Source organism: Panthera leo, chromosome C1, assembly GCF_018350215.1.
Source record: "Panthera leo isolate Ple1 chromosome C1, P.leo_Ple1_pat1.1, whole genome shotgun sequence".
NCBI classification, from domain to species: domain Eukaryota; kingdom Metazoa; phylum Chordata; class Mammalia; order Carnivora; family Felidae; genus Panthera; species Panthera leo.
The window spans coordinates 20,704,988-20,720,169 of NC_056686.1; the positions used below are offsets into that span (position 1 = coordinate 20,704,988).

The window sequence follows — 15,182 nt, forward strand, 5'->3', positions numbered from 1 at the left end:
TTGAGAGCAGATTCTTCTAGAGCATAGGACAGTGTAAAGTAGGTATTCTGAATGAATGGAGAGACGGATGGATGGATGAATAAATGAGTGTTGTTGTGCTCGTGAGCCTCAGTGAGCCCATCTATAATATTGAGAGCATAATGCTTATTCAAAGGGTTTTTGGAATCAAATAAGATAATGCTTATTAAGTGTAAAGGAAAAATACTCCTGTGTTTCCTACACTTTAAATACTTCTGACATCAGATGTGTGGCTTTTCCATACACCAGACAATTCTGAGATTCTTCAAACACCAGTTGGATTTCCTACAATTTAACACAATTCTGACACTTCTACCTGGAGTTATTATCAGATCCCACAGGTTAAGGACTGGGTCCCATGTGACTATTCCTTTTCAGATACCAGTTACAAGTTCGGTTGTTGTCACATGTGCTTCTGACCAGTGGGCTGTAAAATCAGAGGTTCCCATGAGCCCCTCCTTGAGTTTGATTAATTTGTTAGGGCACCTCACATAATTCAGGAAAACATTTGCTTACTAGATTACCAGTGTATTATAAGAGAGCATAATTCGGGAACAGCCAGGTAGAAGAGATGCCCATTCAAGGAAGGGGCTTGGACACCCTCTGACACCGTCTGTGTATCTTCAGCTGTTGACCAACCCAGAAGTTCATCAAGTGTACTTGAAGAGTTTTTATAGAACTTAATCTGTAGTGCCTATCACCCTCCCGCCCCCCATTTCCCTAAAGTCTGTGGGTGGGGCTGAAAGTTCTAACCTTCTAATCACTTGGTCATTCTTCTGACTAGCCCCACCCAGCCTAAGGCTATCTAACTTTAAGTCACCCCAGGAGCATAAACTCAGTGTGCTCAGAAGGGGGTCTTTATGCATAACAAAAGACACTCCCATTGTGCACAAAATTCCAAGGGTTTTAGGTGCTTTGTGCCAGGATCTGGGGACAAAGACCCAATATATTTTCTATTATATCACATCAAGTACCTAACCAATTGTCTGGCACAGAAGAAATGCTCAATTAATGCTAATGCCCTCTTATAAATTATTTGTATGGATAACCAGTTGATAGCTCTAGTGGTATCCTAATTCCTATTTGACTGAGATAAGGGGAAATTCCATATGTCAGTGATGAAAAATTTTATCTTGTAGGATGCTGTCTTAGCAAAATTATGGTGTTTACATTTTCCTGTGGAACCATTAAGCTAAAAGGAACCCTCATTTAATAGAATAAATATATTTTATGAAGTTGGTCAAAAGGCACAATTTTAATCACTTGAACACTATATTTCTGTTATAAAATTGGAGTTACGTTTTTGCTAAAAAAAAAAAAAAAAAACAAACAGTCCCAAAATAAGATAAAATCATAATTTGAAGTGCTACAAGTTTATATATTCTTGACTTTGGAATTTTTTTGTTTTATAACACGTATGATACAGCGATTTTGGCTAGAGAGAAGTAACTTGTACATATTGCTAAGGATGAGTTTGTTCAGTTTCTACTTGGGAGTAGAGTCACCCAACAATCAGATTTGGCTTAATCATTGTTTCTAATCAGACTTGGAAGCTATTAGTTTATCAGTGTTTTTGTAAGGTAACTGGTACTTAATAAACCTCAGCTTGCATTTTTACTATTCTTGGTGACCAAATTAGGGGCACGATTAAGACCTGGCCCCACTATCAGCAATAGCCAAAGTATGGAAAGAGCCCAAATGTCCATCGATGGATGAATGGATAAAGAAGATGTGGGATATATATACAATGGAGTATTGCTCGGCAATCAAAAAAGAATGAAATCTTGCCATTGGCAACTATGTGGATGGAACTGGAGGGTATTATGCTAAGTGAAATTAGTCAGAGAAAGACAAACATCATATGACTTCACTCATATGAGGACTTTAAGAGACAAAACAAATGAACATAAGGGAAGGGAAACAAAAATAATATAAAAACAGGGAGGGGGACAAAACAGAAGAGACTCATAAATATGGAGAACAAACTGAGGGTTACTGGAGGGGTTGTAGGAGGGGAGATGGGCTAAATGGGTAAGGAGCACTAAGGAATCTACTACTGAAATCGTTGTTGCACTATATGCTAACTAAGATTGTAAATTTAAAAAAATAAAAAAATGAAAAAAAAAAAAGACCAAACCCCAAATTTTGTTATTTTAAGGAGCACCCTATCATAAGAAAACAGTAATTTTTTTTAATTTTTAAATTCTTCTGTCTTCTAATCTTTTTTAAATGTTTATTTACTTGTTTTGAGAGAAGGGGAGAGAATCCCAAGTAGGCTCAGTGCTGTCAGCACAGAGCCCAACATGGGGCTGGATGCCACGAATCAAGAGTCAGATGCTTAACCATCTGAGCCATGCAGGCATCCCAGGAACTACTAATTTTTATTTTTATTTTTTATTTTTGTATGTTTATTTATTTTTGAGAGAGAGAGAGTGGGGGGGGGGGGAAGAGCAGAGAGAGAGGGAGGCAGAGTATCTGAAGCGGGCTCTGCACTGATAGCAGAGAGCCCAATGTGGGGCTTGAACTTACGAACCATGAGATCATGACCTGAGCTGAGGTTGGACATTTAACCGAGTCAACCAGGTGCCCCAGGAACTACTAATTTTTAAAATTCAAAGTTCTAGTAAGTGAAGATTCTTTCTTACTGGATATGGAAGCATTGTATACGCTGCCCCTATAATACATATTATATACTTCCTCCTCATCTTCCACTAAGCCAGTCATGTAGCAGTCTGATATCTCACAAGTGGAACTTTGGCATTAATACTGAGAGAATAGGAAAGCCCCTCACAAAGGAAACTGTGTTTTGGTTGGAGGAGCCATATACCTATTGTGTTTTATTATCTCTTAAAGTTCTGGTGAAACTTGAATATAACCACGATTCCTCTGGTAAAAGAATACACTGTTATTATGTTCTATACCCCAGCAACTTGGAATAGAAGATAATGAATGCTCTTAAGCAAGCAAGCAAGCAAGGGGCGCCTGGGTGGCTCAGTCGGTTAGGCGTCCAACTTCGGCTCAGGTCATGATCTCACAGTTTGTGGTTTCGAGCCCAGTGTTGGGCTCTGTGCTGACAGCTCGGAGCCTGGAGCCTACTTCAGATTCTGTCTCCCTCTCTCCCTGCCTCTCCCCCCGACTTGTGCTCTGTGTCTCTCTCTCTCTCTCTCTCTCAAAAAGAAACATTAAAAGAAAAAAACAACAAGCAAGCAAACAACAGAAAATAAATAAAACAAAATCCCAATCTCTTCAAGTGAATGAATGAATGTATTTTCTTTATCCTCCCTGCCAACCAGCAAAAGAACAGAGAGCAGGATAAAAAGGAAATCAAAGGGTCAACTACACTTCAAAAAAACCCACAAAACCCAAAAATATTTAGAATAAGAAAAAAAGAAAAGAAATCAGCGCTCTACTTCTGTTACACAAATCAGTAAGGTATACGGGGCCATTCACATTCCCAGGCAGGCTGGTGTTAGAGTCTTTCTTCTTATTGATAGATGATCACTTCCTGTGGACCTCTGCTTTCCTAGTCCAGGGTTAGAGGCCTAAATATCTAGAATTTAAACATGAGCTAGTGTTAGCAAAATATCTAGGAAAAGATAGAGAACGTTATATGAACAAAAACACATATTTGACTATAAGACAACATAGGTAAAAGAACATAGGCCTTAGAGTTTGATGTACCTGTGAGTGAATTTTTTGCCCTAACACTTATTGTGTATCTTGACATAATTAACTTCTGTAAATTTAACTGATATAACTTTTCTAAATGTATTTCCTCATCTGCAAAATGAAGATATATCTACTTCGGATTGTTGCTATGAAAATTAATAAAATAACGCCTACAAAGCTCCTGATATAGTGCCTGGCACATAGAGGTGCTCAGTTGATAGTAATTTATTATTGATAACAAATGTACATTGTCTTTCCCAAAATGTTTGCTATAGAAAAATTATTGTATTATGAATTTAAATTTTCATTGTTAGGAGTTGATATTTGGTATTAAGGCCCCTTCCAAAGGTATTGAAATATTAAACCAGCACCATGGGAAATCTAGAAAATTTTGGAAGTTCTTTGAGAATGATGAACGAAACTGCCACCCCCTACTTGGTGACATAGTTACTCTATAGGAGAAAGGTGAACCTCGGTTAGTTTTAGAAGGGAATGTATATGCCAAAGTTTTGATCACAGCATGCTTTTTGTTAGTTGCATGAACTTATTCAGGATGTGGAGAGAGACCAGCGATCTAAGAAGTAGGGTGCTCATGATGAATGTATTTTTCTTTTAAATAAATCTTTTTCCCCCTTTCCCTAGCTGCTCAGATAAAGAATTTGATGAGCCAACTAGGAACTAAGCAGGACTCAAGCAAACTACAGGAAAATCTGTGAGTAGCTTCCTAACAAGGTTGGGTTTGGTGAGGGCCCTCTAGGATGCACTTACTGTCCTTGCTGCATGGCAGCTCACTTAGGTTTCAGGCCTATGGAGTCAGAATGACAGGCAGTGGGACATGAAGTAATAGTTGGATCTAGAAGAGGGGCACCAAAATATATTCATCGTTTGTGATCTCCATTGCCTTTCAAAATCCTTAAACTCCGATTCTTTCTTCCTTGGGCAGTTTAGGAATTTGAGGAAGTAGAGAAGGGAACTCCTACCACTGTTAAACTATATTCTGCCTAAATGAACCTCCTTGTTGGCACAGGACTCCTGATGATCTGCAGAGGTCATCTAGTCTAGTGGGATTTCCAACTATAAACACTAGAAAAATGTATTCCGAATGACCAGAGGGGCGTCTGAGGGAGAGGAGAATGGACTGGTAGTAGGGACTCATGAATCTTTTTATTACATCCTCCTTGACCCCATTTCTGCTTTCGGAAGTTTTATTCTTCATCTTTAAGATATATTGAAGGATATTCTTCGTTTCCTGTCCTTGATGGTGTGAATTGAGAGACTGACTTACTACTCTGAGCTTTTTCTAGGGAGATGTGAAAAATCTTTGTGTTGGTCATGTGTTAGTCATGTCTGGGAGGTTCAGGCCCTTAATTGACTGCCTCTTGTTTTGACTCCCTTGTCTTTTAATCTTGGAGACCCCTTTGCAGTGAAAAAACACTAACGATTAGTAGTGTGGTTTCTCTGTCCTCCCTTAAAACCTTTGTAGAAATGGCGAGAGAGTAGAGGAAACCATGACTAAAAGGAGCTCTTTTAGGGTTTCCGCTACTTTCCAATCCCACTTAATATAATGCATATTCTTTCCTCTTTAATTTCCCTTCTCTTATACTCCGTATGTGTTTTTACACAGTACAGGGCTTCTTTGTTTTGGAGGGAAGAGCCAGAAAGTCAAGCATGAAGGACAGTAGGGAGCCAAGTATAAAGCTGAAAAAGCACCAGCTTTAAGCAAGAACGTGGGTGTAGATCTTTGGAGGTTGTTCCCTAGGGTGGAAACTGTGCTTTTAGTGCATATTTCCTCCAACCCCCAGTGTCTGCATTTTGTCTCCAGTCAGTGGCCTGTGACAGGCAGCAGCTGTGCAGAACTGCCGGGCAGTTCAACGTAAATTTTGTGAGAACTCAGTGTGTTCCAACTATTCGAGTTAGGTGTGGGGGCAGCTGCTCTTAAATTTCTATCAGAACTGCTGATAGGCTTTTCTTGTCTCCGTGAAGAGTTAAAATACCTGATCCGCAGGTTTCACCTAGGCAGGTTCTTTCTACTGAGTGACATGTTTTTGACTGAGTCGTATTTGTGGAATTTTGTGTGTGGGGGGACCTGGGCCTCTGGGAACCCATTCCTTCAAGTACTGTTTCACTCCCTGCATTGCAAGGCACTGTGAGCACAAGCTGGCACAAAGTGTGACAGCTCTTGAGCGGTGGGAATACCCTGAATCATGTCTTTTCTCTCTCAGGCAGCAGTTACAGCACTCCACAAATCAGCTTGCCAAGGAAACAAATGAGTTACTGAAGGAGTTAGGGGCCTTGCCTCTTCCCTTATCTGCTTCGGAACAGGTAGGTATTTTCTGGGGTGTATCTGTGTGTATGTTTGTTTAATAGGAAAGGACTTCATGAGAGAGAAAAAGTTTCCCAGACAAACAAAAATTAAAGGAGTTTGTGACCACTAAACCAGCCCTGCAAGAAATTTTAAGGGGGACCTTCTGAGGGGAGAAAAGATGAAAATATATATACATATATATAAATACCAAAAGCAACAAAAGATTAGAAAGGACCAGAGAACACCACCAGAAACTCCAACTCTACAAGCATCATAATGGCAATAAATTCATATCTTTCAGTACTCACTCTAAATGTCAATGGACTCAATGCTCCAATCAAAAGACATAGGGTAACAGAATGGATAAGAAAACAAGATCCGTCTATATGCTGTTTACAAGAGACCCACTTTAGACCTAAAGACACCTTCAGGTTGAAACTAAGGGGGCGGAGAACCATCTATCATGCTAATGGTCAACAAAAGAAAGCCAGAGTAGCCATACTTATATCAGACAATCCAGACTTTAAAATAAAGACTGTATCAAGAGATGCAGAAGGGCATTATATCATAATCAAGGGGTCTATAGACCAAGAAGACCTAACAATTGTAAACATTTATGAGCCAAATGTGGAAGCGCCCAAATATGTAAATCAGTTAATCACAAACATATAAAGAAACTCATCGATAGTAATACCATAATAGTAGGAGACTTCACCCCACTCACAGCAATGGACAGATCATCTAATCAAAAAATCAACAAGGAAACAATGGCTTTGAATGACACACTGGACCAGATGGACTTAACAGATATATTCAGAACATTTCATCCTAAAGCAGCAGAATATACATTCTTCTCCAGTGCACATGGAACATTCTCCAGAATAGACCACATACTGGGACACAAATCAGCCCTCAGCAAGTACAAAAAGGTCAAGATCATACTGTGCATATTTTCAGACCACAACGCTATGAAACTTGAAATCAGCCACAAGAAAAAATTTGGAAAGGTAACAAATACTTGGAGACTGAAGAACATCCTACTAAAGAATGAATGGGCTAACCAAGCAGTTAAAGAGGAAATTAAAAAGTATATGGAAGTCAATGAAAATGATAACACCACAACCCAAAACCTCTGGGATGCAGCAAAGGTGGTCATAAGAGGAAAGTATATGGCAATCCAGGCCTTCCTAAAGAAGGAGGAAAGATCTCAGATACACAACCTAACCTTACACCTTAAGGAGCTGGAAAAAGAACAGCAAATAAAACCCAAAACCAGCAGAAGACAGGAAATAATAAAGATTAGAGCAGGAATTAATGCTATCGAAACCAAAAAAACCAGTCTAACAATGAAACCAGAAGCTGATTCTTTGAAAGAATTAACAAAATTGATAAACCACTAGCCAGTTTGATCAAGAAGAAAAAGGAAAGGACCCAAATAAAATCAAGAATGAAAGAGGAGAGATCACAACCAATACAACAGAAATAAAAACAATAATAAGAGAATATTATGAGCAATTATATGCCAATAAAATGGGTAATCTGGAAGAAATGAAAAAATTCCTAGAAACATATACACTACCAAAACTGAAACAGGAAGAAATAGGAAATTTGAACAGACCCATAACCAGTGAGGAAATCGAATTAGTAATCAAAAACCTGCCAAAAAACAAGAGTCCAGGGCCAGATGGCTTTCCAGGGGAATTCTACCAAACATTTAAGAAAGAGTTAACACCTATTCTCTTGAAACTGTTCCAAAAAATAGAAATGGAAGGAAAACTTCCAAACTCTTTCTATGAAGCTAGCATTACCTTGATTCCAAAACCAGACAGAGACCACGCTAAAAGGAGGACTGTAGACCAATTTCCCTGATGAATATGGATGCAGAAATTCTCAACAAGATATTAGCCAACTGGATCCAACAATACATTAAAAAAGTTATTCACTGTGACCAAGTGAGATTTATACCTGGGATGCAGGGCTGGTTCAATATCCACAAAACAATTAATGTGATTCATCATATCAATAAAAGAAAGGACAAGAACCGTATGATCCTCTCAATAGATGCAGAGAAAGCATTTGACAAAATACAGCATCCTTTATTGATAAAAACCCTCAAGAAAGTAGGGATAGAAGGAGCATACCTCGAGATCATAAAAGCCATATATGAACGACCCAACACTAATATCATCCTCAATGGGGAAAAACTGAGAGCTTTCCCCCTAAGGTCAGGAACAAGACAGGGATGTCCACTCTCGCCACTGTTACTCAACATAGTATTGGAAGTCTTAGCCTCTGCAGTCAGACAACACAAAGAAATAAAAGGCATCCAAATCGGCCAGGAGGAGGTCAAACTTTCACTCTTCACAGATGACATGATACTCTATATGGAAAATCCAAAAGATTCCACCAAAAAGCTGCTAGAATTGATTCATGAATTCAGCAAAGTTGCAGGATATAAAATCAATGCACAGAAATTGGTTGCATTCCTATACACCAACAATGAAGCGACAGAGAAATCAAGGAATCGATCCCATTTACAGTTGCACAAAAAACCATAAAATACCTAGGAATAAATCTAACCAAAGAGGTGAAAAATCTATACACTGGAAACTATAGAAAGCTTCTGAAAGAAATTGAAGAAAACACATACAAAAAAAGGAAAAAGATTCCATGCTCCTGGATAGGAAGAACAAATATTGTTAAAATGTCAATACCACTCAAAGCAATCTACATATTCAATGCAATCCCTATCAAAGTAACACCAGCATTCTTCACAGAGCTAGAACAAATAATCCTAAAATTTGTATGGAACCAGAAAAGACCCCGGATAGCCAAAGCAATCTTGAAAAAGAAAACCAAAGCAGGAGGCATTACAATCCCAGACTTCAAGCTATACTACAAAGCTGTAATCATCAAGACAGTATGGTACTGCCACAAGAACAGACACTCAGATCAATGGAACGGAATAGAGAACCCAGAAATGGACCCACAAACGTATGGCCAACTAATCTTTGACAAAGCAGGAAAGAATATCCAATGGAATAAAGACAGTCTCTTCAGCAAGTGGTGCTGGGAAAACTGGACAGCAACATGCAGAAGAACCTAGACCCGCTTTCTTACACCATACACAAAAATAAACTCAAAATGGATGAAAGACCTCAATGTAAGACAGGAAGCCATCAAAATCCTCAAGGAGAAAGCAGGCAAAAACCTCTTTGATCTTGCCCACAGCAACTTCTTACTCAACACGTCTCCAGAGGCAAGGGAAACAAAAGCAAAAATGAACTGGGACCTCATCAAAATAAAAAGCTTCTGCACAGTGAAGGAAACAATCAGCAAAACTAAGAGGCAACCGACAGAATGGGAGAAGATATTTGCAAATGACATATCAGATAAAGGGTTAGTATCCAAAATCTATAAAGAACTTATCAAACTTAACACCCAAAAAACAAATAATCCAGTGAAGAAATGGGCAAAAGACATGAATAGACACTTCTCCAAGGAAGACATCCAGATGGCCAACCGACACATGAAAAAATGCTCAACATCACTCATCATCAGGGAAACATAAATCAAAACCACAATGAGATACCACCTTACACCTGTCAGAATGGCTAACATTAACAGCTCAGGCAACAACAGATGTTGTCGAGGATGTGGAGAAAGAGGATCTCTTTTGCATTGTTGGTGGCAATGCAAGCTGGTGCAGCCACTCTGGAAAACAGTATGGAGGTTCCTCAAAAAGCTAAAAATAGAACTACCCTATGACCCAGCAATTGCACTACTAGGCATTTATCCACGGGATACAGGTGTGCTGTTTTGAAAAGACACATGCACTCCCACATTTATAGCAGCACTATCAGCAATAGGCAAAGTATGGAAAGAGCCCAAATGTCCATCGATGGATGAATATAAAGAAGATGTGGGATATATATACAATGGAGTATTACTCGGCAGTCAAAAAGAATGACATCTTGCCATTTGCAACTACATGGATGGAACTGGAGGGTATTATGCTAAGTGAAATTAGTCAGAGAAAGACAAAAATCCTATGACTTCACTCGTATGAGGACTTTAAGAGACAAAACAGATGAACATAAGGGAAGGGAAACAAAAATAATATAAAAATGGGGAGGGGGACAAAACAGAAGAGACTCATAAGTATGGGGAACAAACAGAGGGTTACTGGAAGAGTTGTGGGAGGGGGGATGGGCTAAATGGGGAAGGAGCATTAAGGAGTCTGCTCCTGAAATCACTGTTGCACTATATGCTAACTAACTTGGATGTAAATTTAAAAATAATTTAAAAAAATAGGAAAGGACTTCATTTTAATGGGAAGGCAGTGTGTGAAACTAAAGTGACTTGGCCTTTGGTGCTAGGTAGACCTTCTCTGACCCTCAGTTTCCTTATCTGTAAAATGGGGTTATGTGACTGTTGTGACGATAGGAAGAATGTATGCACCAGATCTTGCAGAGTGCCTGGCAATTAGTAGCTACTCAATATCTGCGGCTATTTTTAATAATAACATTGAATATATTAATAAAATGAGCTTAACTGGAAAGGAATCTCAGCGTTTGCATCTCTGGGGTTTGGCTAGCAGCTTTATGTTTGGTCCTGCTTTGTTTTGCATGCAGTCTCTGTAAATAATTTCAATCAGATGTTTTTCCTTTCTATTTTGCAGTTACTTTCATGTCCCATCATGAGTCACTGATAGGCCTCAGGTTGAAGAAGTGCTCAGGGGAAAAGATGTCTCTTTTCAAGTTATTTTATTCAGTGGTCATTGAAATCCTTTAAAAACACACACTTTTTACTGGAGTTCATTGTTCCCTTGATGTGCCAGGCCTTTTCTTCACATGTTCCTGAAGTCAGTGTGCCTCCTTCTTTATTGTGGTTTGACCTGTTATTCCCTATCATTCATGGTCTACCTCAAATCCTCTCCTCCTAGAAAAAAACCTTCTCCATCTACCTTAGCCTACTGTGATTCCATTTGGCTTTTTATTATTGAATTTTTTTATGATGTTTTATCTCTGATGGCTCTAAAGACAAGGCCTACAACTTCCCTATTCTGGATTGTTTTTCATCTTGTGAGTTGTAGCTAGGTGGAACGTGAAATAATTCTAGTGTGCTGTGGTCATTTAAAAAAATGAAATAGAGGCACCTGGGTGGCTCAGTCAGTTGGCGTCTGACTCCGGCTCAGGTCATGATCTCTCAGTTTGTGAGTTTGAGCCCCACATCAGGCTCTGTGCTGACAGCTCAGAGCCTGGAGCCTGCTTCGGATTCTGTGTCTCCCTCTCTCTCTGCCCCTCCCTGACTCACGCCTCTGTCTCTCTGTCTCTTTCGCTCTCAAAAGCAAATAAACATTAAAAATGTTTTTAAAAATGAAATAGAGTAGAAATATCAGAATGTATACCATGTAGGGGTACCTGGGTGGCTCAATTGGTTAAGCATCTGACTGTGGCTTAGGTCATGACCTCACGGTTCTTGAGTTCAAGCCCCGCATCAGGCTCTCTGCCATCAGCACAGAGCCTGCTTCAGATCCTCTGTCCCCCTCACTCTCTACCCCTCCTCAACTAGAGCACATGTATGCATGCTCTTTCTCTCTCTCTCTCTCAAAAATAGGAGCACCTGAGTGGCTTGGTTGGTTAAGTGTCTGACTTCAGCTCAGGTCATGATCGCATGGTTCGTGAGTTCAAGCCCTGCATTGGGCTCTCTGCTGTCAACGCAGAGCCTGCTTCAGATTCTGTGTCTCCCTCTCTATCTGCTCCTCCCCCGTGCTCCCTCTCTCAAAAATAAACATTTAAAAATAAATTAATTAATTACTTAAAACATGAAAAAACATGTGTGCCATGTAATAAAGGGAAATATATATTACCGGAAGCTTCCATTTCATACATATGTGTATATATGGTAGTAGGTCAAGATGTCACATTCTTCTTTTTTTTTTTTTTTTTATGTTTATTTATTTTTGAGAGAGGTGGTAGTGGGGGGTGGGGTGCACACATGAGCTGGGGAGGGACAGAGGCGAGAATCCCAAGCAGGCTCTGAATTGTCATTGCAGAGCCAAGATAGGGGGTTTGAACTCATGAACGATGAGATCAGGACCTGAGCGGAAATCAAGAGTCAGATGTTCAACTAACTGAGCCACCCAGGTCCCCCCCCTCAAGATGTCTCATTCTTACTGCATGTCTCCATCAAAAAGTTTGAAAATGTTAGTTTAACCCATACCTGAAGCCTATGTTTAGTCTTTGGAGTTTTGGCGCCCCCTTGCACAAGAGAGGAGCCAAGACTAGATGCTTTGTCGTGCTACAAAGTAGCTACGATAAAAAGTGATCTTAATGTAATCAGCTTTGGTTATCCTTGTGTGTGCTGCTCAGTTGTTACTCATACTGATATTTCACTTAGGGACCCGTTCCCCTTGCCATCCAATATCCCCATATTCTCAAATTACCCCTTTCCTCTTCCCAGCTGGGTACTTACGGAAAACACACTTGTGGATGGTTTTAGTAGTAATGAAAAAGGAGTCTAAGGGTTTGATGAAAGCTGAGTGTTGAAAGTACTGAAGAGTTAAAAAGTAGCCTAAACAAAAATAGTTAAATCCGCTACCAAAAAAAAAAAAAAAAAGGGTTAAGTGTATTTCAAAATCAAAAAGAAGTTATTTTTGGATCATGCATGCTGTTGTTCCCTTCTATTATCTTGGATCATTAGGAACACAAAATAGATCTACAATTGTAATTCCTTGATTCCCTTCCCCTGTTGTGCTGAATACCCTTTTCCCTTTCGATTCTTTTTTCATCTCATCAATCTTAGCCTTACCACCATCTTTTTGCTGCAGTTCTGTGTATCAGACCATATATCCTGCTTTCGGTCTTTTTTCACCCTCATGTGCTATCAGCAGTGATCTTCTATTTGCCAAATATAGTGGCCTTTTTTGAGTTTTTGTTTTTTTTTTTTTTTTTTTTTTTTAATTTAGAGAAGAGGGAGCACGAGCAGGGGAGGGGGCAGGGGGAGAGAGAGAGAGAGAGAATATCTTAAACAGGCTCTGTGCTCAGCATGGAGCCTGATAACGGAGCTCAATCCCACGACCCTGGGATCATGACCTGAACTGAAATCAAGAGTTGGATGCTCAACCGACTAAGCCACCCAGGTGTCTACCCCCTTTTTTCTTTTATTTTTGTTTTAATGTTTATTAATTATTGAGAGAAAGAGAGAGAGCATGAGCATGGAGGGACAGAGAGAGGGGGGAACACAGACTGTGAAGCAAGCTCCAGGCTGTGAGCTGTCAGCACATAGCCCAATGTGGGGCTTGAACTTGCAAACCGAGAGATCATGATCTGAGCCGAAGTTGGATGCTTAACCGATTGAGCCACCCAGGCACCACCCCCCCCCCCCCCCCCGCTTTTTTTGGAGTGTTTAGTCACTCTTCTGTTTCATTTGAAACAGCCCATCTTGCCTATACTGAAACTTTCTTCTTCTTTCCACGATCCCCTTTCAGTCTGTCCCCCAACTCTGGTATCCCTTGCTGGCTTCTTTTCTCTTTCCCTAGATGGAGTCTCCGCCTTCTTCTCTGACTCTCAGTCTTCCTAGAAGTGGGCATGTCCCAAGGCTCTGCCATTGACCCTCTAATTTTCTTAGCCTCTGCTTTCTCCTTCAAGAGGCTTATCTACTTTTATGAGCTCTCTGTGACCTTTGTGAACTTGACCCCCAGATCTTTTCCCAGCCCTAGCCCCTAACCTCTAAGGACTAGGCCCATATTGCCAATTCCTGTTCTAATATCCCACTTTAATCTGCTTTCATCAAAAATTATGTGTTGTCTTATACTGAATTCTTCCCATTTGACCCAAACCCCTTAACTAAGCTGATTGATAATACTTATTGTCATAAAGAAGTTTGTGCCTTTTCACCTAATATTCCCATTCTTGCAAATTTATCCTAAGGAAAAAAGTTTGAAGAAAAAAAACTATAGTCTGGAGACGGATTTTTTTGGATTTGCAGTCTACCCCTTCCACTTACTGACTGTGTGATCCTAGGCAAATTGTTAACTTTTCTGTGCCTTGGTTTTCTGATCTGTAAAATATATATAGTACCTAATTTATAGGTTGTTGTATGAATTAAGTGAGTTATTATGTAAAGTACTTATAACCATACCGATACATTGTAAACACTGTATTAATATTAGCACTTACAGCGGGGCTCACATTAACTTTATTTATAATAGTTAAAAACTGGGAACAATCTAGAAGGAATGTTTACATAAAATTTACTAGATCAACCTGGTAGAGTATTATGTAACGAAGACCATAATTATGAAGAGTATGATAACATGGAAAATGTTTATGATATACTTAAAGATAGTATTTTTATGGGGCACCTTGGCTGGCTCAGTCGGTGGAGCATGCAACTCGTGATCTCAGGGTTGTGAATTCAAGTGCCACGTTGGGCATGGAGCCTACTCAAAAAAGAAAAAAAATTAGTTTTGGATAGTGAGATTAGGGAATTATGGCTTTTCCCACTTATTGTTATAATGTTTATGTGTAAATAAAAAATCCCAGAAAAGGAGAAACTTTCTTCATCTAAATTTGCTTTCAGTATTACCATGACTCTCCCATGTGTGATATTTGAGTCATTCTTGACTTTAACCCCTTGCTGCACAGCCAGTCACTAACTCATAAAATTTATTAAACTCATGTCTTTGCGTTCCCATTACTGATACAATGTCCTCCTAACCTTTAACCTAGAATATTATAATACTCTTTTTGACTTGTTTCTTTTTTCCATCCCATCTTGTACACCGTGGCAGACTACGTTTTCTTCTAAATTATCATTTTGTACCCCCATCAATGTTTCTTGCTCAGACATTTTTGTTGCTCTGTGTTCTTCAGAAGTTGAATCCCAAACTGATTAGCTTGGCATTTATCTTTGACCACTTGAGTTCTTACTGATTATACCTGCCTCTGAACTCCTATAGTATTAATTGATTATAGCAGTTATTTATAATGAGTTGTGACTTGTGTGTCTGTATCCTTTATCTGTAAGTAGATGGTAAGCCGTTTGAGCTCAGGGATGAGTTTTTACTTCTGTGTTCTCAGCACATAGCAAGTCCTTTCAGTATGTGTTTTTTGAGAATAGCTTACTGAATAGAATCAGTAAGCTTAGCAAAGAGAGCCTGTAATAAAGTAGTTTTCAGGTTCTC

General features: G+C 39.4%; 1 protein-coding gene across 1 annotated transcript in view; it reads left to right on the plus strand.

Annotated features, from left to right (window-relative positions):
- Positions 1 to 15,182, plus strand: part of STX12 (syntaxin 12) — a 42,065-nt gene that overhangs the window by 10,523 nt on the left and 16,360 nt on the right. Inside the window, exons 2-3 of the mRNA XM_042950782.1 lie at positions 4,330 to 4,399; positions 5,910 to 6,009. Of these exons, the coding sequence (XP_042806716.1) occupies positions 4,330 to 4,399; positions 5,910 to 6,009 (170 nt within the window). The remainder of the gene's footprint in view (positions 1 to 4,329; positions 4,400 to 5,909; positions 6,010 to 15,182) is intronic.